Below are 25,381 nucleotides of genomic sequence, written 5' to 3'. Positions count from 1 at the left end.
TCGGGAGTGGGAAACAGAGATCGTCAGGTCGGTGTTCCTATAGGCTGTTGAAAATAAGTCAAGTAACTAAACACTACATAACTCGGGAGTGGGAAACAGAGATCGTCAGGTCGGTGTTCCTATAGGCTGTTGAAAATAAGTCAGGTAACTAAACACTACATAACTCGGGAGTGGGAAACAGAGATCGTCAGGCCAGTGTTCCTATAGGCTGTTAAAAATAAGTCAAGTAACTTAACACTACATAACTCGGGAGTGGGAAACAGAGATCGTCCGGCCAGTGTTCCTATAGGCTGTCGAAAAGGAGTCAGGTAACTTAACACTACATAACTCGGGAGTGGGAAACAGAGATCGTCAGGTCGGTCTTCCTATGGGCTATCGAAAATAAGTCAGGTAACTAAACACTACATAACTCGGGAGTGGGAAACAGAGATCGTCCGGCCGGTGTTCCTATGGGCAATCGAAAAGGAGTCAGGTAACTAAACACTGCATAACTTGGGAGTGGGAAACAGAGATCGTCCGGCCGGTGTTCCTATGGGCTATCGAAAAGGAGTCAGGTAACTTAACACTACATAACTCGGGAGTGGGAACAGAGATCGTTGTGCCGGTGTTCCTATGGGCTATCGAAAAGGAGTCAAGTAACTAAACACTACATAACTCGGGAGTGGAAAACAGAGATCGTCAGGTCGGTGTTCCCAGGGGCTGTCCAAAAGGAGCCAAGTAACTTAACACTACATAACTCGGGAGTGGGGAACAGAGATCGTCCGGCCGGTGTTCCTATGGGCTATCGAAAAGGAGTCAGGTAACTAAACACTACATAACTCGGGAGTGGGAAACAGAGATCGTCCGGCCGGTGTTCCTATGGGCTATCGAAAAGGAGTCAGGAAACTTAACATTACATAACTCGGATGTGGGAAACAGAGATCGTCCGGCCGGTGTTCCTATGGGCTGTCGAAAAAGAGTCAAGTAACTAAACACTACATAACTCGGGAGTGGAAAACAGAGATCGTCCGGCCGGTGTTCCTATAGGCTGTTGAAAATAAGTCAAGTAACTAAACACTTCATAACTCGGGAGTTGGAAACAGAGATCGTCAGGTCGGTGTTCCTATGGGCTATCGAAAAAGAGTCAGGTAACTTAACACTACATAACTCGGGAGTGGAAAACAGAGATCGTCCGGCCGGTGTTCCTATAGGCTGTTGAAAATAAGTCAGGTAACTAAACACTACATAACTCGGGAGTGGAAAACAGAGATCGTCCGGCCGGTGTTCCTATAGGCTGTTGAAAATAAGTCAGGTAACTAAACACTACATAACTCGGGAGTGGAAAACAGAGATCGTCCGGCCGGTGTTTCTATAGGCTGTTGAAAATAAGTCTGGTAACTAAACACTACATAACTCGGGAGTGGAAAACAGAGATCGTCCGGCCGGTGTTTCTATAGGCTGTTGAAAATAAGTCAAGTAACTAAACACTACATAACTCGGGAGTGGGAAACAGAGATCGTCCGGCCGGTGTTCCTATAGGCTGTTGAAAATAAGTCTGGTAACTAACACTACATAACTCGGGAGTGGGAAACAGAGATCGTCAGGCCGGTGTTCCTATAAGCTGTTGAAAAGGAGTCAGGTAACTAAACACTACATAACTCGGGAGTGGGAAACAGAGATCGTCCGGCCGGTATTCCTATAGGCTGTTGAAAATAAATCAAGTAACTTAACACTACATAACTCGGGTGTGAAAAATAGAGATCGTCAGGCCGGTGTTCCTATAGACTGTTGAAAATAAGTCAAGTAACTTAACACTACATAACTCGGGAGTGTGAAAAGAGATCGTCCGGCCAGTGTTCCTATAGGCTGTTGAAAATAAGTCAAGTAACTTAACAGTACATAACTCGGGAGTGAAAAATAGAGATCGTCCGGCCAGTGTTCCTATAGGCTGTTGAAAATAAGTCAGGTAACTAAACACTACATAACTCGGGAGTGGAAAACAGAGATCGTCCGGCCGGTGTTCCTATAGGCTGTTGAAAATAAGTCAGGTAACTAAACACTACATAACTCGGGAGTGGAAAACAGAGATCGTCCGGCCGGTGTTTCTATAGGCTGTTGAAAATAAGTCTGGTAACTAAACACTACATAACTCGGGAGTGGAAAACAGAGATCGTCCGGCCGGTGTTTCTATAGGCTGTTGAAAATAAGTCAAGTAACTAAACACTACATAACTCGGGAGTGGGAAACAGAGATCGTCCGGCCGGTGTTCCTATAGGCTGTTGAAAATAAGTCAGGTAACTAACACTACATAACTCGGGAGTGGGAAACAGAGATCGTCAGGCCGGTGTTCCTATAAGCTGTTGAAAAGGAGTCAGGTAACTAAACACTACATAACTCGGGGGTGGGAAACAGAGATCGTCCGGCCGGTATTCCTATAGGCTGTTGAAAATAAATCAAGTAACTTAACACTACATAACTCGGGTGTGAAAAATAGAGATCGTCAGGCCGGTGTTCCTATAGACTGTTGAAAATAAGTCAAGTAACTTAACACTACATAACTCGGGAGTGTGAAAAGAGATCGTCCGGCCAGTGTTCCTATAGGCTGTTGAAAATAAGTCAAGTAACTTAACAGTACATAACTCGGGAGTGAAAAATAGAGATCGTCCGGCCAGTGTTCCTATAGGCTGTTGAAAATAAGTCAAGTAACTAAACACTACATAACTCGGGAGTGGGAAACAGAGATCGTCAGGTCGGTGTTCCTATAGGCTGTTGAAAAGGAGTCAGGTAACTAAACACTACATAACTCGGGAGTGGGAAACATAGATCGTCAGGCCGGTGTTCCTATAGGCTGTTGAAAATAAGTCAAGTAACTTAACACTACATAACTCGGGACTGGGAAACAGAGGTCGTCAGGTCGGTGTTCCTATGGGGTGTTGAAAATGAGTCAGGTAACTTAACAGTACATAACTCGGGAGTGAAAAATAGAGATCGTCCGGCCGGTGTTCCTATGGGCAATCGAAAAGGAGTCAGGTAACTAAACACTGCATAACTTGGGAGTTGGAAACAGAGATCGTCCGGCCGGTGTTCCTATGGGCTATCGAAAAGGAGTCAGGTAACTTAACACTACATAACTCGGGAGTGGGAAACAGAGATCGTCCGGTCGGTGTTCCTATGGGCTATCGAAAAGGAGTCAAGTAACTAAACACTACATAACTCGGGAGTGGGAAACAGAGATCGTCAGGTCGGTGTTCCTATGGGCTATCGAAAAGGAGTCAAGTAACTAAACACTACATAACTCGGGAGTGGGAAACAGAGATCGTCAGGTCGGTGTTCCTATGGGCTGTTGAAAAGGAGCTAAGCAATTTAACACTACATAACTCGGGAGTGGGAAACAGAGATCGTCCGGCCGGTGTTCCTATGGGCTATCGAAATGGAGTCAGGTTAACTAAACACTACATCAATCGGGAGTGGGAAACAGAGATCGTCCGCCCGGTGTTCCTATGGGCTATTGAAAAGGAATCAGGTAATTTAACACTACATAACTCTGGTGTGGGAAACAGAGATCGTCCGGCCGGTGTTCATATAGGCTGTTGAAAATAAGTCAGGTAACTAAACACTACATAACTCGGGAGTGGGAAACAGAGATCATCCGGCCAGTGTTCCTATAGGCTGTTGAAAATAAGTCAGGTAACTAAACATTACATAACTCGGGTGTGAAAAATAGAGATCGTCCGGCCGGTGTTCCTATAGGCTTTTAAAAATAAGTCAAGTAACTTAACACTACATAACTCGGGAGTGGGAAACAGAGATCGTCAGATCGGTGTTCCTATGGGCTGTTGAAAAGGAGTCAGGTAACTAAACAGTACATAACTCGGGAGTTGGAAACAGAGATCGTCCGGCCGGTGTTCCTATGGGCTATCGAAAAGGAGTCAGGTAACTTAACACTAAATAACTCGGGAGTGAAAAACAGAGATCGTCCGGCCGGTGTACTTATAGGCAGTCGAAAAGGAGGCAATGAAACTAAACACTACATAACTCGGGAGTGGAAAACAGAGATCGTCCGGCCGGTGTCCTATAGGCTGTTGAAAGTAAGTCAGGTAACTAAACACTACATAACTGGGGAGTGGAAAAAAGAGATCGTCCGGCCGGTGTTCCTAAAGGCTGTTGAAAATAAATCAAGTAACTAAACACTACATAACTCGGGAGTGGAAAACAGAGATCGTCCGGCTGGAGTTCCTATAGGCTGTTGAAATAAGTCAAGTAGCTAAACACTTCATAACTTGGGAGTGGGGAAACAGAGATCGTCCGGCTGGTGTTCCTATAGGCTGTTGAAAATAAGTCAGGTAACTAAACACTACATAACTCGGGAGTGGAAAACAGAGATCGTCCGGCCGGTGTCCCTATAGGCTGTTGAAAATAAGTCAGGTAACTAAAAACTACATAACTCGGGAGTGGGAAACAGAGATCATCCGGCCAGTGTTCCTATAGGCTGTTGAAAATAAGTCAGGTAACTTAACACTACATAACTCGGGTGTGAAAAATAGAGATCGTCAGGCCGGTGCTCATATAGGCTGTTGAAAATAAGTCAAGTTACTTAACACTACATAACTCGGGAGTGGGAAAAAAATCGTCAGGTCGGTGTTCCTATAGGTTGTTGAAAATAAGTCAAATAACTAAACACTTCATAACTTGGGAGTGGGGAAACCGAGATCGTCAGGTCGGTGTTCCTATAGGCTCTTGAAAAAAAGTCAGGTAACTAAACACTACATAACTCGGGAGTGGAAAACAGAGATCGTCCGGCCGGTGTTCCTATAGGCTGTTAAAAATAAGTCAGGTAACTAAACACTACATAACTCGTGAGTGGAAAACAGAGATCGTCCGGCCAGTGTTCCTATAGGCTGTTGAAAATAAGTCAGGTAACTAAACACTACATAACTCGGGAGTGGGAAACAGAGATCATCCGGCCAGTGTTCCTATAGGCTGTTGAAAATAAGTCAAGTAACTTAACACTACATAACTCGGGTGTGAAAAATAGAGATCGTCCGGTCGGTGTTCCTATAGGCTGTTGAAAAGGAGTCAAGTAACTTAACACTACATAACTCGGGACTGGGAAACAGAGATCGTCAGGTCGGTGTTCCTATAGGCTGTTGAAAATAAGTCAAATAACTAAACACTACATAACTCGGGAGTGCGAAACAGAGATCGTCAGGTCGGTGTTCCTATGGGCTGTTGAAAAGGAGTCAGGTAACTAAACAGTACATAACTCGGGAGTGGAAAACAGAGATCGTCCGGCCGGTGTTCCTATGGGCTAATGAAAAGGAGTCAGGTAACTTAACACTACATAACTCGGAAGTGGGAAACAGATATCGTCCGGCCGGTGTTCCTATGTTCTATCGAAAAGGAGTCAAGTAACTAAACACTACATAACTCGGGAGTGGGAAACAGAGATCATCCGGCCAGTGTTCCTATAGGCTGTTGAAAATAAGTCAGGTAACTTAACACTACATAACTCGGGTGTGAAAAATAGAGATCGTCCGGCCGGTGTTCCTATAGGCTGTTGAAAATAAGTCAAGTAACTTAACACTACATAACTCGGGACTGGGAAACAGAGGTCGTCAGGTCGGTGTTCCTATGGGGTGTTGAAAATGAGTCAGGTAACTAAAAAGTACATAACTCGGGAGTTGGAAACAGAGATCGTCCGGCCGGTGTTCCTATGGGCTATCGAAAAGGAGTCAGGTAACTTAACACTACATAACTCGGGAGTGGGAAACAGAGATCGTCCGGTCGGTGTTCCTATGGGCTATCGAAAAGGAGTCAAGTAACTAAACACTACATAACTCGGGAGTGGGAAACAGAGATCGTCAGGTCGGTGTTCCTATGGGCTATCGAAAAGGAGCCAAGTAAATAAACACTACATAACTCGGGAGTGGAAAACAGAGATCGTCAGGTCGGTGTTCCTATGGGCTGTTGAAAAGGAGCTAAGCAATTTAACACTACATAACTCGGGAGTGGGAAACAGAGATCGTCCGGCCGGTGTTCCTATGGGCTATCGAAATGGAGTCAGGTTAACTAAACACTACATCAATCGGGAGTGGGAAACAGAGATCGTCCGCCCGGTGTTCCTATGGGCTATTGAAAAGGAATCAGGTAATTTAACACTACATAACTCTGGTGTGGGAAACAGAGATCGTCCGGCCGGTGTTCCTATAGGCTGTTGAAAATAAGTCAGGTAACTAAACACTACATAACTCGGGAGTGGGGAACAGAGATCATCCGGCCAGTGTTCCTATAGGCTGTTGAAAATAAGTCAGGTAACTAAACACTACATAACTCGGGTGTGAAAAATAGAGATCGTCAGGCCGGTGTTCATATAGGATGTTGAAAATAAGTCAAGTTACTTAACACTACATAACTCGGGAGTGGGAAAAGAGATCGTCAGGTCGGTGTTCCTATAGGCTGTTGAAAATAAGTCAAATAACTAAACACTTCATAACTTGGGAGTGGGGAAACCGAGATCGTCAGGTCGGTGTTCCTATAGGCTCTTGAAAAAAAGTCAGGTAACTAAACACTACATAACTCGGGAGTGAAAAACAGAGATCGTCCGGCCGATGTTCCTATAGGCTGTTGAAAATAAATCAAGTAACTAAACACTACATAACTCGTGAGTGGAAAACAGATATCGTCCGGCTGGAGTTCCTATAGGCTGTTGAAATAAGTCAAGTAGCTATACACTTCATAACTTGGGAGTGGGGAAACAGAGATCGACAGGTCGGTGTTCCTATAGCCTGTTGAAAATAAGTCAGGTAACTAAACACTACATAACTCGGGAGTGGAAAACAAAGATCGTCCGGCCGGTGTTCCTATAGGCTGTTGAAAATAAGTCAGGTAACTAAAAACTACATAACTCGGGAGTGGGAAACAGAGATCATCCGGCCAGTGTTCCTATAGGCTGTTGAAAATAAGTCAGGTAACTTAACACTACATAACTCGGGTGTGAAAAATAGAGATCGTCAGGCCGGTGCTCATATAGGCTCTTGAAAATAAGTCAAGTTACTTAACACTACATTACTCGGGAGTGGGAAAAGAGATCGTCAGGTCGGTGTTCCTATAGGCTGTTGAAAATAAGTCAAATAACTAAACACTACATAACTTGGGAGTGGGGAAACCGAGATCGTCAGGTCGGTGTTCCTATAGGCTCTTGAAAAAAAGTCAGGTAACTAAACACTACATAACTCGGGAGTGGAAAACAGAGATCGTCCGGCCGGTGTTCCTATAGGCTGTTAAAAATAAGTCAGGTAACTAAAGACTACATAACTCGTGAGTGGAAAACAGAGATCGTCCGGCCAGTGTTCCTATAGGCTGTTAAAAATAAGTCAGGTAACTAAACACTACATAACTCGGGAGTGGGAAACAGAGATCATCCGGCCAGTGTTCCTATAGGCTGTTGAAAATAAGTCAAGTAACTTAACACTACATAACTCGGGTGTGAAAAATAGAGATCGTCCGGTCGGTGTTCCTATAGGCTGTTGAAAAGGAGTCAAGTAACTTAACACTACATAACTCGGGACTGGGAAACAGAGATCGTCAGGTCGGTGTTCCTATAGGCTGTTGAAAATAAGTCAAATAACTAAACACTACATAACTAGGGAGTGCGAAACAGAGATCGTCAGGTCGGTGTTCCTATGGGCTGTTGAATAGGAGTCAGGTAACTAAACAGTACATAACTCGGGAGTGGGAAACAGAGATCGTCCGGCCGGTGTTCCTATGGGCTAATGAAAAGGAGTCAGGTAACTTAACACTACATAACTCGGAAGTGGGAAACAGAGATCGTCCGGCCGGTGTTTCTATGTGCTATCGAAAAGGAGTCAAGTAACTAAACACTACATAACTCGGGAGTGGGAAACAGAGATCGTCAGGTCGGTGTTCCTATGGGCTATCGAAAAGGAGCCAAGTAACTAAACACTGCATAACTCGGGAGTGGAAAACAGAGATCGTCAGGTCGGTGTTCCTATGGGCTGTTGAAAAGGAGCCAAGCAACTTAACACTACATAACTCGGGAGTGGGGAACAGAGAGCGTCCGGCCGGTGTTCCTATGGGCTATCGAAAATGAGTCAGGTAACTTAACACTACATAACTCGGGAGTGGAAGACAGAGATCGTCCGGCCGGTGTTCTTATAGGCAGTCGAAAAGGAGGCAAGTAACTAAACACTACATAACTCGGGAGTGGAAAACAGAGATCGTCCGGCCGGTGTCCTATAGGCTGTTGAAAGTAAGTCAGGTAACTAAACACTACATAACTGGGGAGTGAAAAAAAGAGATCGTCCGGCCGGTGTTCCTATAGGCTGTTGAAAATAAATCAAGTAACTAAACACTACATAACTCGGGAGTGGAAAACAGAGATCGTCCGGCTGGTGTTCCTATAGGCTGTTGAAATAAGTCAAGTAGCTAAACACTTCATAACTTGGGAGTGGGGAAACAGAGATCGTCAGGTCGGTGTTCCTATAGGCTGTTGAAAATAAGTCAGGTAACTAAACACTACATAACTCGGGAGTGGAAAACAGAGATCGTCCGGCCGGTGTTCCTATAGGCTGTTGAAAATAAGTCAGGTAACCAAACACTACATAACTCGTGAGTGGAAAACAGAGATCGTCCGGCCGGTGTTCTTATAGGCTGTTGAAAATAAGTCAGGTAACTAAACACTACATAACTCGGGAGTTGGAAACAGAGATCATCCGGCCAGTGTTCCTATAGGCTGTTGAAAATAAGTCAGGTAACTTAACACTACATAACTCGGGTGTGAAAAATAGAGATCGTCAGGCCGGTGTTCATATAGGATGTTGAAAATAAGTCAAGTTACTTAACACTACATAACTCGGGAGTGGGAAAAGAGATCGTCAGGTCGGTGTTCCTATAGGCTGTTGAAAATAAGTCAAATAACTAAACACTTCATAACTTGGGAGTGGGGAAACCGAGATCGTCAGGTCGGTGTTCCTATAGGCTCTTGAAAAAAAGTCAGGAAACTAAACACTACATAACTCGGGAGTGGAAAACAGAGATCGTCCGGCCGGTGTTCCTATAGGCTGTTGAAAATAAGTCAGGTAATTAAACACTACATAACTCGGGAGTGCGAAACAGAGATCGTCAGGTCGGTGTTCCTATGGGCTGTTGAAAAGGAGTCAGGTAACTTAACACTACATAACTCGGGAGTGGGAAACAGAGATCGTCCGGCCGGTGTTCCTATGGGCTAATGAAAAGGAGTCAGGTAACTAAACAGTACATAACTCGGAAGTGGGAAACAGAGATCGTCCGGCCGGTGTTCCTATGGGCTATCGAAAAGGAGTCAAGTAACTAAACACTACATAACTCGGGAGTGGAAAACAGAGATCGTCAGGTCGGTGTTCCTATGGGCTGTTGAAAAGGAGCCAAGCAACTTAACACTACATAACTCGGGAGTGGGGAACAGAGAGCGTCCGGCCGGTGTTCCTATGGGCTATCGAAAATGAGTCAGGTAACTTAACACTACAGAACTCGGGAGTGTAAGACAGAGATCGTCCGGCCTGTGTTCTTATAGGCAGTCGAAAAGGAGGCAAGTAACTAAACACTACATACCTCGGGAGTGGAAAACAGAGATCGTCCGGCCGGTGTCCTATAGGCTGTTGAAAGTAAGTCAGGTAACTAAACACGACATAACTGGGGAGTGGAAAAAAAGAGATCGTCCGGCCGGTGTTCCTATAGGCTGTTGAAAATAAATCAAGTAACTAAACACTACATAACTCGGGAGTGGAAAACAGAGATCGTCCGGCTGGTGTTCCTATAGGCTGTTGAAATAAGTCAAGTAGCTAAACACTTCATAACTTGGGAGTGGGGAAACAGAGATCGTCAGGTCGGTGTTCCTATAGGCTGTTGAAAATAAGTCAGGTAACTAAACACTACATAACTCGGGAGTGGAAAACAGAGGTCGTCCGGCCAGTGTTCCTACAGGCTGTTGAAAATAAGTCAGGAAACCAAACACTACATAACTTGTGAGTGGAAAACAGAGATCGTCCGGCCGGTGTTCCTATAGGCTGTTGAAAATAAGTCAGGTAACTAAACATTACATAACTCGGGAGTGGGAAACAGAGATCATCCGGTCAGTGTTCCTATAGGCTGTTGAAAATAAATCAGGTAACATAACACTACATAACTCGGGTGTGAAAAATAGAGATCGTCAGGCCGGTGTTCATATAGGCTGTTGAAAATAAGTCAAGTTACTTAACACTACATAACTCGGGAGTGGGAAAAGAGATCGTCAAGTCGGTGTTCCTATAGGCTGTTGAATATAAGTCAAATAACTAAACACTTCATAACTTGGGAGTGGGGAAACCGAGATCGTCAGGTCGGTGTTCCTATAGGCTGTTGAAAATAAGTCAGGTAACTTAACACTACATAACTCGGGAGTGGAAAACAGAGATCGTCCGGCCGGTGTTCCTATAGGCTGTTGAAAATAAGTAAGGTAACTAAACACTACATAACTCGTGAGTGGAAAACAGAGATCGTCCGGCCGGTGTTCCTATAGGCTGTTGAAAATAAGTCAGGTAACTAAACACTACATAACTCGGGAGTGGGAAACAGAGATCATCCGGCCAGTGTTCCTATAGGCTGTTGAAAATAAGTCAGGTAACTTAACACTACATAACTCGGGTGTGAAAAATAGAGATCGTCCGGCCGGTGTTCCTATAGGCTGTTGAAAAGGAGTCAAGTAACTTAACACTACATAACTCGGGACTGGGAAACAGAGATCGTCAGGTCGGTGTTCCTATGGGGTGTTGAAAATGAGTCAGGTAACTAAAAAGTACATATCTCGGGAGTGGGAAACAGAGATCGTCCGGCCAGTGTTCCTATGGGCTATCGAAAAGGAGTCAGGTAACTTAACACTACATAACTCGGGAGTGGGAAACAGAGATCGTCCGGTCGGTGTTCCTATGGGCTATCGAAAAGGAGTCAAGTAACTAAACACTACATAACTCGGGAGTGGAAAACAGAGATCGTCAGGTCGGTGTTCCTATGGGCTGTTGAAAAGGAGCTAAGCAATTTAACACTACATAACTCGGGAGTGGGAAACAGAGATCGTCCGGCCGGTGTTCCTATGGGCTATCGAAATGGAGTCAGGTTAACTAAACACTACATCAATCGGGAGTGGGAAACAGAGATCGTCCGCCCGGTGTTCCTATGGGTTATTGAAAAGGAATCAGGTAATTTAACACTACATAACTCTGGTGTGGGAAACAGAGATCGTCCGGCCGGTGTTCCTATAGGCTGTTGAAAATAAGTCAGGTAACTAAACACTACATAACTCGGGAGTGGGAAACAGAGATCATCCGGCCAGTGTTCCTATAGGCTGTTGAAAGTAAGTCAGGTAACTTAACACTACATAACTCGGGTGTGAAAAATAGAGATCGTCCGGCCGGTGTTCCTATAGGCTTTTGAAAATAAGTCAAGTAACTTAACACTGCATAACTCGGGACTGGGAAACAGAGATCGTCAGGTCGGTGTTCCTATGGGCTGTTGAAAAGGAGTCAGGTAACTAAACAGTACATAACTCGGGAGTTGGAAACAGAGATCGTCCGGTCGGTGTTCATATGGGCTATCGAAAAGGAGTCAGGTAACTTAACACTACATAACTCGGGAGTGGGAAACAGAGATCGTCCGGCCAGTGTTCCTATGGGCTACCGAAAAGGAGTCAAGTAACTAAACACTACATAACTCGGGAGTGGGAAACAGAGATCGTCAGGTCGGTGTTCCTATGGGCTATCGAAAAGGAGCCAAGTAACTAAACACTACATAACTCGGGAGTGGAAAACAGAGATCGTCAAGTCGGTGTTCCTATGGGCTGTTGAAAAGGAGCCAAGCAATTTAACACTTCATAACTCGGGAGTGGGAAACAGAGATCGTCCGGCCGGTGTTCCTATGGGCTATCGAAATGGAGTCAAGTAACTAAACACTACATCACACGGGAGTGGGAAACAGAGATCGTCCGCCCGGTGTTCCTATGGGCTATTGAAAAGGAGTCAGGTAACTTAACACTACATAACTCGGGTGTGGGAAACAGAGATCGTCCGGCCGGTGTTCCTATAGGCTGTCGAAAAAGAGTCAAGTAACTAAACACTACATAACTCAGGAGTGGAAAACAGAGATCGTCCGACCAGTGTTCCTATAGGCTGTTGAAAGTAAGTCAGGTAACTAAACACTACATAACTCGAGGGTGGAAAAATGAGATCGTCAGGTCGGTGTTCCTATAGGCTGTTGAAAATAAGTCAGGTAACTTAACACTACATAACTCGGGAGTGGGAAACAGAGATCGTCAGGCCGGTGTTCCTATACACTGTTGAAAATAAGTCAGGTAACTAAACACTACATAACTCGGGATTAAAAACAGAGGTCGTTCGGCCGGTGTTCGCATAGGCTGTTGAAAATAAGTCAAGTAACTTAACACTACATAACTCGGGAGTGGGAAACAGAGATCGTCCGGCCGGTGTTCCTATAAGCTGTTGAAAATAAGTCAAGTAACTAAACACTACATAACTCGGGAGTGGAAAACAGAGATCGTCAGGTCAGTGTTCCTATAAGGCTGTCGAAAATAAGTCAGAGATCGTCAGGTCGGTGTTCCTATAAGCTGTCGAAAAGGAGCCAAGTAACTTAACACTACATAACTCGGGAGTGGAAAACAGAGATCGCCCGGCCGGTGTTCCTATGGGCTATCGAAAAGGAGTCAGGTAACTAAACACTACATAACTCGGGAGTGGGAAACAGAGATCGTCCGGCCGGTGTTCCTATAGGCTGTTGAAAATAAGTCAGGTAACTAAACACTACATAACTCGGGAGTGGGAAACAGAGATCCTCCGGCCAGTGTTCCTATAGGCTGTTGAAAATAAGTCAAGTAACTTAACACTACATAACTCGGGTGTGAAAAACAGATATCGTCCGGCCAGTGTTCCTATAGGCTGTTGAAAATAAGTCAAGTAACTTAACACTACATAACTCGGGTGTGAAAAACAGAGATCGACCGGCCGGTGTTCCTATAGGTTGTTGAAAAGGAGTCAGGTAACTTAACACTACATAACTCGGGAGTGGGAAACAGAGATCGTCCGGCCAGTGTTCCTATAGGCTGTTGAAAATAAGTCAAGTAACTTAACACTACATAACTCGGGAGTGGGAAACAGAGATCGCCGGCCGGTGTTTCTATAGTCTGTTGAAAATAAGTCAGGTAACTAAACACTACATAACTCCGGAGTGGGAAACAGAGATCGTCCGGCCGGTGTTCCTATGGGCTATCGAAAAGGAGTCAGGTAACTAAACACTACATAACTCGGGAGTGGGAAACAGAGATCGTCCGGCCGGTGTTCCTATGGGCTTTCGAAAAGGAGTCAAGTAAATAAACACTTTATAATACTACGATAGTTCACTTTTACAGCTGAAACTTAATCTCAATTAAACGATGACACTAAGCCCATCAATATTGTTAATTTACGTAACCATTTTGTAATATACACCATATGCACAAAGAATTTTATGACCCATGAATAAGCTATTGATCTCACGATTCCATTAAAGTCCCCTGAAGCCATCATTTCAAATGTTGATGTCTGGTGACCATATAGAATTTTGATATTATTTAGTTAGTTATCAAATTTAAACTATAATTAAACAATAACTGCTCGGCTGGCGGTGCGCTTAACATTGAAATTGGCGCTCAAACGGCGACACCTAAGAATTATGGGAAAAGCGTGACGTCAGAGAACGCTAAATAATTATCGTATTTATGTCTAAATACTTGAATTATTAAGTTACACATAAAAATCTTTTAAATGCTGTTATAGGCAAAACATATTCAAAAACTTACTACAACATGTATCTGACCGGAACTGTATTCAGATGCCCTCTAGCTTGACGGGACGGGTCAGCTCTACGGCCCAGAAGTTCTGAGTTTCGCCCATTGTGTGGGTGCAGGAATGTGTCCACCAAATGGACATCGATATTCCGTCGAATGCTCGTTCTGGGGACCCATCTCGATATGTCGTTGACTGCCATCTTATGGCTTTTGTGCAATATATTAGGCAATAGATTATTTTGTGTTGTTTGTTACGAATAAAGTCACAATTTATCAATGAAAAAGTGCAAAACTTTGTTTAACATTCTTACCACAAAGGGGCATCCTCGTCCATTGTCCATTCAAACATTGCCCAAAGTGTCCACCAATCTGAAGATATCCTGGGTCACAGTAAAAGGCACTCCTTGACCCTTCAGTTTTCAGATTACCCTTGATGTCTTCGCCCAGCTCGGCAACTAGGGAAACGCAGTCTGAAACTCACATAGTAACATTCACATCCCTGCAAGTTTTGTATTGTCATCTTCGTCGTCATTGTCGTTGTCGTCGTCTATATCATCATCATCATCATCGTCATCGTCATAATCATCATCATCATCAAATAGATTTAATACTGACCTTACACTGAGACGAGTATTTGGGAAAGCTTACCTCCTTTTGAGCAATTGTGTCGCAATTTCCCCAAAGCAATGTCGCAGTTTCCCAGGATAAGTTAAGAAAGATACAGAGGTTTCTTGGTGAAGTTCCATAAGATTAAACTTGGTAGGTAAGATGCAACTTAAATACTTCGCAAAAGAGTTGCAGACTGGCAAACATTAAGCTGGATTTAACGTATGTTTGTGTCAAAATTACACAACATTAGGTTTTATAAGCCTGCTGAACTTGTGCAGTTTCATGTTTACTCAGAACATTGCAGGACTGATTTTACATGTTTACGCAGAACATTGCCGGACTGGTTTTACATGTTTACGCAGAACATTGCCGGACTGGTTTTACATGTTTACGCATACAATTGTCCGACTGTTTTTCTATATTTACTCAGAACATTGCCGCCCTGGTTGTACATGCATACACATAAAATGCCAGACTGGTTAACCATGTTTACGATAACTCTGCCGGACTGGTTTTATATGTTTACGCAGAACATTGCCGTTCTGGTGTTCTATGTTCTACTCAGAACATAAACATAAAATTTCCGACATGATTTTCTATGTTTACGCATAACTTTGCCGGAATGATATTTGAAGTCTACGCACAATATTGCCGGACTGGTTTTCTATGTTTACGCTTAACTTTGCTAAACTGTTTTTCTATGATTACGTACAGCGTTGCATTGACAGATGTGCTATGTTTACACATTACATTGCCAGACTGGTCTTCCATGTTTACGCATACCATTGCCGGACAGTTTTCTATTTTTACGCAATGCTATTGCCGGACTGGTTTCCTTTTTTCACGGACAAGATTGCCGGACTGGTTCCCAATGTTCACAGACAAGATTGCCGGACTGTTTTACAATGCTTATGCAAAGCATTGCTGGACTGGTTTCCTATGTTTACGCACAATATTATCGGACGAATTTTCTATATTTACGGATAGCATTGCTAGACTGGTTGTCTATTTTAATGCTTCATGAATTTTAATAAAATGTGGGGGGTTTTCATGGAAAAAATCCGTCCGTTGATAATCTGTCTGTTGTTCATCTCTACGTCCATTATCTGACAATTGATTATCTATCCGTTTATTATCTGTCCGTTTATTTTCTGTCCGTTGTTTATCTGCTCGTTGATTATTTGTCCCTGGAATATAATTATATCCGTGGTTTTCGGGCCGTTTATTATCTAGCCATGGATTATCTGACTGTGGATTATCTTTATTTCTAAAATTAAGCAGCCGCAATTAAATCATTTTCCTTTGTGGAGTTTGTTCACGTGTATTCCCTGTGTAGGTGCTGATTTATATAATTTCATACACATAATGACGCATTCTGAGTTCAGTTTACAGCTAATAATTTTTAATCTATAATAAATGTGTGGAACCATGGTTGAAGTGTCTATCATTCCAACCACTTATATAGCTTCAAGTATCAGGTACATATTGTTATGATAAACGCGTGGTTGTTACGATGTACAATGACTGGAATAAAGATTACAACACGTTTTTAAGCAATAACATAATTTTATATCACAAATTAAAGGTCAGATGGCGTTAGCATCAATCGCCCTGAGATCACTGCAACCTCAACTGTCAATTAAATGTATCCAGCGCAGGCGCAGACGGCACCGCGAACTACAGGAAATAGAGGGTCATTTTGCACTCTTCAAACAAATGATTGATTCCAGCGTCAGAATCGATCGACATAAGATTCATCGACAAATCATCGTCTGTCTTTACATTCAAATAATTGCGAGCACAAAATCTGAAAACTTGTCTTGTCATATACTCACTGGCAATAATATATCGCTTTTGTCAATCAAAACCATCTCCCTTTTAGAACCTGAAGGTCCTGTCGAAGTCATTTTGAAGTGAGGATACAACATACATATTTGAACCCTCTGTTGATACCCTTCTCCTTTACACCACGGCCTCATGGCGCACATACGGATACACTCGGACAGAGACACTAGGTGGTACACAATACTTGAACTTGTATCATCTTCAACGTGGCCATAATAAGCTCTTGTTACCTCTAATAAACTCACAGATTTTATAACAAAACACAACGCACATACACGGAATAACATTTTAATAACAGGTTATCACAAAACTAAACTTAAGCATTCAACTATTGTTTCCATAATTTCCTTTGCGAAAAGTGTGATGATAGTTTTTGTTTCAATATTAATGGCTTTTTCTCTCTCCGCAAATGTTCCATTTTATTTGTAAAAAGACTAATTACAAACGATTGTAATCTAGTTTAGCCTTTGATTAAAACGAGCGACCATTCGTGTCATAATTAGATCTCAAATTTAATGAACCGTCTAGAATATTAAAACTATGATATTTTATATAAATAATATATTTGATTGTATTCACACAAACGTTTTTATTAGCGGAGCATGACCAAGCATTTAGCTCCCCTGTGCTTTATAAGCTATCCGCATGTGATATTTGGTTAGTTTGACATGCAAGCAATGTAATCCTAACAGTTTTTAGGCTGTATTCCGCTACTGTAGACATTTATAACTTTATCTCGGAATTAACAATCGGCAGATCGACATAACATTTTTAACTTTTGACGAATTAATGCGCGCAGGGATGTATAAACCCCAGCGCTGTTAGAACTGCGGTGGCCAACGACCAATTTTACACTAACATTTACATCTAATGTACATGTACCTTGTTACCAATCTGCTCCTATAGCTACGGACAGCGTTCTTCATATTAAGTAGCATGCTAGTATTAGCGATGGAAGGAGTATTTATAATATGTTATGCGGTTAATATAGTGCGAAATCTGCGTTTGTGCGTAATAATTACGCAATTAAACTCATAGAAAACGCAATTATTATAACATCGACGAGTTACAAAAGGCAATATAAAAAGCAGAATACGCAAATAGTTTCAAAATGAACGCGTACTAAATCAAAATAAATACATGCGCGTTAAAAACTGAAAAAAACATGGATCCTATTGAAGATGCAGTTAAATGCCCTGTTTTAGATTATGATTTAAAACCAAAATATTTTAGGGAAATTGTAATATTTTATTTTATTCTATTGTCAGAATTTTGTAGTTCTTTATTAATATATGTTTTATGTTTAAAATAGCCTTAATCGGCTCTAAATTGACACCTTTTGTATGAAGATTGTTATTATGTACTTATACAAAATGAATGGTTATGTTCCTGAAATCCATGGGGGCTAAATCGAGGCTGTAGGGAGGGGGTTCTAAGACTTCAAATCCCGGTAAATTTCAATCTAACTACGTAGAGTTGGCCCTATGTGCAGGAGCATTATCCTGGTGCAGGATAACCCGATCCAGGTCGAAAGCCGGCCGTTTCCTCTTTAGAGCATTGACGAGATCCCTTTTATACCTGAAAATCAACGTCTTTCAGTTAGCAATGCTGGCGCTGATTTTTCAATGCAAGCAAGTATTGTAATATAACATAAATCAATTTCTATAACTCTATATATGAACATATTAATTTTATAGCATTCAAGTTTAATGATATATTTATTAGTTACATCCGATGGTTGCATAGATTTTTACCGTAGATCAATGGTCAGCATCCTCCGTTCCTCCCCCTTTGACTCTTTGCTGAAAGATCATCCCGTAGCGATCCATGAATAACATGAACATCTCTTTTAAGCATCATCTTTGCATCCGAGTTTTTACATAGGCGATATACTTGGTGTTTTCCACACCGACGATTGGGCCTTCCTCTCCGGTACATTGTGATGGAGCCAAGTTTCGTCTGTGGTTACTGTCACCTTCTGCTGCGTAGAATATAGTTGAACACCTTGCACGCGTATGCTTCTCTTCGTCCGACAGCAACTTCGGGACCCAGCGCGCACTGACTTTCGACATACCTAACTTTTTTGTAAGAATCGCATGCACAGTTGAAAGAGATATGTCGAGTTCAGTGGCGATTGTAATGTTGTCAGTGTAATGTATATAACAGACCCAAAACGGGATGGTTTAATATAGCTTTATTACATTCATACTCATACGCACACGATCTTGAATCTAATCAATAACTGAACTATCAACATACATGCAACTGTTAGCCAGAGGCGGGCTTATCATACACAGAGGCGGGTTTACCAATAGTGGGCTCTGATTGGCCACTACATCCCTCCTTTACATGGATTTGATTTTACTTATATGAAAAAAAATTAATAAATCATATAAACATAGATATGATTGCTGACTTACCCATATATCATGGTGCATTACGTAATTATTACCAGAGCTTTATGCAATGCTGTAATGGTGACCACACAGAGTTGGCAATATTAATACTTTCCGGTAAAATACGTTTATTGTGCCGCCTTGGGATGGTAAGCTAAACAGGAGCTCACAAGGGATTTGAGATATCTTAACCATACACTTTTCCAGGATTTATCAATGAAAAACAACAAAAAAACATCTTTTTAACAGAAACTATCATTTTCTTAAATATCATTGCAATAATCAAATCACTTGCAACCATGTATTAAAATAAACAAGATTATTGTCTGTCTATAAATTAACCTCTGACCCTTTTTCCTCACAAATTTAGAAAATGTCAGGTAATAAAACTGTCTAATAGCACACACATTATAGATCATTAAGAACAAGCATTAAGTTCGAATGTTAGATAATCCGGCTTGTCTTTATAACATTAAGATGATATCATGTAAATGGTTTGACCGGGAAGAGATTTCCCAGCAAATGTCCGTTTAATTATCATGATGTGGTTGTAAATCAGTTTCGGATCTCTGCAATGTTTTGGTCCATTGGACGCTCCCAGAATTTTGAAGTTAATTGTTATTACTCCACTGAATTGGTTAACACACTTCACGAATTGAGTTTATTAGCATTTTGCATGTGAATAGTTTTTTTTTGTTATTAGCACTCTATTATTATCTAAAAACTCATTTATACTATGCAGGCATCATTATGGCCTGGATAAGAAAATCACAATTAACACTCATTCAATCACGATAACGTATCGGCATCTGACGACGTCTGTTTGGTCGCCGTTGTTCGTTTTCGTTGTTTTGCTGCTCGCGCGGTCCTGAACGCTGTTTATGTTGTTGGCTGTGTGTGGGCGGTACAGGTACCAACTTAAAGTGTGCGGCGTCGCGTATCATTTCACGGCCATCATAGCGTACTGTGACCATGGATCCCTTTCGTCTGACGACGTATCCCCATTTATGACTGAATGGCGTTGTTAATTTATTTTGTTTGGGTTGTTTAACAAGGACCGGATCGCCTGGCTGTAATGTACACGGTTTTGCCTTCCGTTTCTCATCGGCATACTTTTTGTTCTTTTGCTTTGATTTAGTATCCCTTTTGCGTACATATATATCATTTATCGGCACGATAAATGTTGGAAGCTTTGTCTTCATTTTGCGATTGAAAATTATTTCAAATGGCGAAAGTCCTGTGCTTGGATGTGGGGTTGATCTGTAATTCATTAGAAAAAATAGTAAGTTCAGATTTAAAGTTCTTTCCAGACGCTGTCGCAGTTTTCATTGTTTTTACTAGTGGCTTCATAAATGCTTCTACCAATCCGTTGGCTTGTGGGGCTAGTGGGGTTACCTTCCGGTGTTTGAACCCGATACTGTTTGCAAATTGCGTAAATTCATGGCTATTGAACGGCGCTCCGTTGTCGGATTTTACCACACTTGGAATTGAGAACATTCCAAAAATTCTTTCAAGGTGCGATATGACATTTTGTGCAGTCAGGCTTGTTAACTTTTCAACTAATGGGTATCTACTGTAGTCACAGATAACTACCATAAAATATTCTCCTGTGGGAAACGGCCCACAAAAATCAACTGACACTTCATCCCACGGTTTCTTTGGTAATGGGCTTGGCTTGATCGGTTCTACTGTCGTTTGTGGTGATGCGGACATGCATGGTATGCAATTTCTGCATTGTTCGTCGACTAATTTGTCCAGATAGGGGAACCAGCAGGTTTCTCGTAAGAGCGCTTTTGTTCTGTTTTTCCCTTGGTGACCTTCATGTGCTAGGCTAATTACTTTTGATTGCAGGCTGTTTGGGATACACAGCCTGATTCCTCGTAGGAGAACGTTTCCATGCTCAGTTGACAGGACGGTCAGTTCGTCTGCAAGCTGCTGATAACAGTTATAGCTGCCATCACCGGCGCATGTTTGTTTAATCCACGTGTTGTTTTGAAGCGCGGACATTATGCATGTCAACACACAATCTTTGGCTGTGGCACTTGACACGTCTTGGAGATTTAATAACTTGGGCACTGCGGCATTGGCAATAAAATTCACATATTCCTCGGCTATGTTTTCGTGTGAGTAATTATTTATTGGATGTCGGGAACAGTAATCTGCTATCATTTTATTTCCAGGCATGTGCTTGACTGTAAAATTGTAGGTGGTAAGTCTCAATCGCCATCGTTCAAGTCTAGCTGACTGTATTTGTTTAGAGTTTGTGCATATTGAGAGCAGGGGTCTGCAGTCGGTTACTAGCTGGAATGCCTTTCCATACAAGTAAATGTGAAAATGTTTGCAGCCCCAAACACATGCAAGCATTTCTCGTTCTGTTTGGCTGTAACGCTTTTCCACTGGCGTCAATGACCGGCTTCCATATGCAATAACTTTGTTTTCTTGTATTAATATCCCTGATATTCCCTCGGGGCTTGCATCTACCCAGAGTTCTGTGTGTTTTTTCGGGTCAAAATAGCTCATCACTGTATCGCTGCATAGCGCTTGTTTCAGCTGGTCGAAAGCAGTCTGCTGCTGATTTGTCCATTTAAAATCGCTGCTATCGTTCAATAAATCGCGCAGGGGTGCCGTAATTGTAGAGTACTTGTCAATGAACTTTGAGAGGTAATTGGTCATACCTAAGAATGACCTTAATTCACCTGTAGTCTTCGGCTCGGCTATATTTTGAACTGCTGTGATTTTGGCCGGATCGGGACTTATGCCTTTGTCCGAAAAAACAAAGCCATAGAATTTGACAGAGGTTTTACCAAATTCGCACTTCTGCTTGTTGAGTGTGAGATTTTTGTCTTGCATTCGTTGCAGTACGGCTACGAGTCTCCGATCATGTTCGTCACGGTTTGGTGCGTGTATTATAATGTCATCCGATATGTTCAATGTTCCCTCGAGACCTGTAAGCACTTGTCGTATTTCATTCTGGAATATTTCTGGCGCTACGCTTACACCGAAATTCAGTCGTTTGTACCTGTATAATCCGACATGTGATGCAAACACTGTCATGTTGCGTGACTCCTCGGACAGCTCAAGCTGGTGAAATCCTTTATTAAAATCCACTTTGGAGAACACCTTTGATCCGTTTAATTCCAGGATTATGTCATCAGTTGTAGGCACTACATGACGCTCGCGTTTCAATGCTTGATTTGCTTTTCTCATATCTACACAAAGCCTTATTTGGTCTGGAGCGTTTGGCTTTGATGCTACAACAATGTTCGAAACCCAAGGTGTCGGCCCGTCCACCTTTTCAATGACATCTTGCTGTTCTAGTCGTATTATTTCCTGTTCCACTTTTTCTCGCACGTGGAATGGAATTCTTCTAGCTGGTTGTGCTATAGGCACGACGTTTTCGTCAACATGGAACTTGATTTGTTTGTCTTTTAATTTGCCTATTCCAGTGAACACGGACTGATATTTGTCACATAATTCCTCGTATTTGTTATTGTTCACTGAGTTTATTACTGGCACAATACCGAGTTCAACAGATGTCTGGTAACTGATTAATGTCACTGATGATCCCTGAACAACGTGAAATTCTGCTGCTGTCACTTTTGATTTAGTTTCCACTGTAAATGTATATTTGCCTTTTATAGTTAACGGTTTATTTTGTGCAAATGCGAACACTTCTATGTTTGTTTCCTTCAGCATTGGCATTGGTTTCATTTTGTTAACAACATCTTGGCTGATTATGTTTATTGAACTTCCGGTATCAATTAGAGTTTTCGTTTGAACACCATTTATGCTTAATATTATCTTTGGCACTTTGTTATCTGTCAAAACGTTGACTCCAAATAATGTGTCTGTATCCGACATTGAATGTTCTTTATGTGCCTTATTTTCCACCTGGTCAATTCCATGAACCTGAGCCTTACGCGTTCGTTTTCTGCATACGCCAATAAAGTGGTTTGGTTTACGACAATAAGTACATGTTGCCCCGTAAGCTGGGCACTTGGTTTGATGTGGATATATGCCGCCACAGTTTCTGCACGTTTGTGATTGTGACTGTTGTTGACGTTTTCTTTGTGCTGAGGGTGGATAGCTATAATTTGCATGTTGCGGTTTTGTGTGTTGCAGTGTGGCTTTAATTTTGTTTACTTCGCTGTGTTGCGGTTCCATTGCTTTGGCTTGTCTGTCCGCAATTTCCATTGTTCTTCCCATTGTTAAAATATCTTTAAGCGGCTTGTCTTCTTCCAGACATTTAAGTCGTAGTTTCTTTGACACGCAGCCTTGGATGATTTGGCTCCTTACTTCACCGTCTTTGTCCGAAAATTCACAATTATCTGCCTTTTGGCGGAGGCGAGTTGCAAATTGGTCTATTGTTTCGGCGTGATGTTGTTTTAGGTTCCTAAATTCGAACCGCTCGAACTCTCTGTTTTTCTTCGGTTGGAAATAGCCTGTTAACCCTTGCTTGACGTCATCGTAGTTTGAATCGCTGTCTCCAAGATTCAATGTTTCGTATATTTCGAATACTTCATCTCCGGCATAGTGAAGTAATAGCGCTTTCCTCCGTTTTTTTGGAGTCAATGCTAAGTCCTGTGAACAAATTTTCCAACTTTGTCACGTATTTAGTCCATCTTGTGCCAAGGGATGTTTCCTCCCCGTACACATCAAATTTCGGGAACGGCGCTAATCCAGCCATTGTGCGTTAATCCTGACACTGACGTATTTCATATGTTAATCTACTAGCACTTTAATCCTCAATCCTCGTCGCCAATGTAATGTTGTCAGTGTAATGTATATAACAGACCCAAAACGGGATGGTTTAATATAGCTTTATTACATTCATACTCATACGCACACGATCTTGAATCTAATCAATAACTGAACTATCAACATACATGCAACTGTTAGCCAGAGGCGGGCTTATCATACACAGAGGCGGGTTTACCAATAGTGGGCTCTGATTGGCCACTACAGCGATCAATCTCAATGTTTTTCGTCTGTCTTCCCGGATGATATTCCTCACTTTTTCACGACCAGTAGGAATCACTTTTGAAGGCCTACCTTCTCTCTTATTGTCTTCAATCGATTTCCTGCCGTTCTTAAATCGTTTGTGCCATTTGTAGATGAATGCCAGGTCAAACTCCTTTGAAGTGTCGCTCGTTTTCATCTTTGAAATCGTTTCAACTGGTGTCATTCCCATTCTGACACACAATTCAATGACGCTCCGTAAATTCAACGTGTCTAGTTGACGTCATGACACTGGTTTGGTTTCCTTGACTGTTCAAATAAACAAGCTGCTTATTTCGGGGTGCGTTTCAGAGACGATCGTTAAGGCGATCGTTAGCTGATTTTGGTAGTACGATCAAAATTACCGATCGGCACCGGTTCAGAGACGCAACGTGCACCTGCTTTATCGTTAATTCTAATCGTAAACCTACGACCGACTAGAGGAACGCGTAAACTTAACGATCAAGATGGCGGATGAAGATTTTCTCCATATCAAAGTATATTTTTATCAACATTTGAGAGTTTAATATTGCGTGTAGCACGTTCGCTGGTGTGAAATTTTCAAACAATGTCTAAAAATAGCTCAAAACAGTACGAAAATGTTCTATTTCCGCCGATCTGTCAAAAAAATGATTTTAACTGTAGAAAATGTAAGCTTTTTGTTATATTTAGTTAATGCCCTGACATTGTGTACATCTTATGCATAGAATATGATGTAGAATTTGATTTGCTTTCATTGCTGTGTAACATGTCCTGTATAACACTTCTTGATATTCATATTTTTCGGATGGTTTTTAATTCGGATAAATAAATGCCTGTACAATAAACAGATTCAATGTAATATTACCGGCCTCTATGGCATATTATAGTCAGTGAATTATTAAACAATGTTACCATTTATTGAATCATGTCATGATATAAACATTTCATTCTTTTTCTTATAGTTAAACATCTTAATCTGGTGCACAGGCATCTGAATCATTGTTTGTCACTTAAATGTTGTTTAAAACCATTTTGGGTGCATACAATGAGATCAACAACACATCTGAAGATATTTAGTGTCTTTGATATACAAAAAAGAAACAAGGTATGTAACTCAAACTTACCCGATTTCACAGTAGAGTCCAGTTTTATGCAAATTTCTCAACCAACATATAAACAATCCATTTTTAAATAAGTGACATGGAAAGAAAAGTCAATTACCTTTAAAATGGTGTGCGATATGTTGGTATAACTATATTGTCTTTAGACAAACAAGCATAATTCAATGTCCAATTCTCGTGTTTTTCTTTAGTGACAAAACAGTACTTACCAACATCCACTGGAGATACCAGACCAAGCAGACTTTAAGCTACATATATATGGACACAGACAATACAATTCATTGCATATTCCAACACAGCATAATATTTCAAACTGTTTCATAGGCAGTGAGGCATTTGTGTTAACCTCATAAGTTGAAATGAAATTTCTTTTTGTTTTCTTTTTTTAAGTTTGACTTTGAATTGGAAAAGCCATTAACATTTTAAGTTCCAAAACATATATTTATACAGTGTCATCTGTCCATTTGTACATAACCTCCTCCAAGCTTTTTAACAATTTTGAATTATAAAGGAAAAATTTAAATGAAACATTTATTGAATCCTATGATAATATATGAAACACACACAACCATGGTTGTTCATGT

The 25,381-nt window shown here is 41.6% G+C and overlaps 1 protein-coding gene across 1 annotated transcript; it reads right to left on the bottom strand.

Annotated features, from left to right (window-relative positions):
• Nucleotides 1-19,917: 19,917 nt before the first annotated feature.
• On the bottom strand, nucleotides 19,918-23,887 carry LOC128246209 (uncharacterized protein K02A2.6-like). Its single transcript, XM_052964400.1, has 2 exons — nucleotides 23,633-23,887; nucleotides 19,918-23,277 (listed from the first exon to the last, which is right to left on the bottom strand). Exons 1-2 carry the CDS (start codon nucleotides 23,885-23,887, stop codon nucleotides 19,918-19,920), a joined length of 3,615 nt encoding a protein of 1,204 aa, XP_052820360.1.
• Nucleotides 23,888-25,381: the final 1,494 nt, after the last annotated feature.

Source organism: Mya arenaria, chromosome 9 (genome assembly GCF_026914265.1).
Source record: "Mya arenaria isolate MELC-2E11 chromosome 9, ASM2691426v1".
Lineage (NCBI taxonomy): Eukaryota > Metazoa > Mollusca > Bivalvia > Myida > Myidae > Mya > Mya arenaria.
This window is presented reverse-complemented; position numbering and strand designations above follow the sequence as displayed.

Bases quoted from the DNA above. Each gene is read 5' to 3' on its own strand.
- LOC128246209 (XM_052964400.1), bottom strand. From the start codon at position 23,887: ATGGGAATGACACCAGTTGAAACGATTTCAAAGATGAAAACGAGCGAC. The intron at 23,278-23,632 runs GTAAACCCGCCT...ATTTGTTCACAG, and splicing joins CCAATCAGAGCCCACTATTG to GACTTAGCATTGACTCCAAA.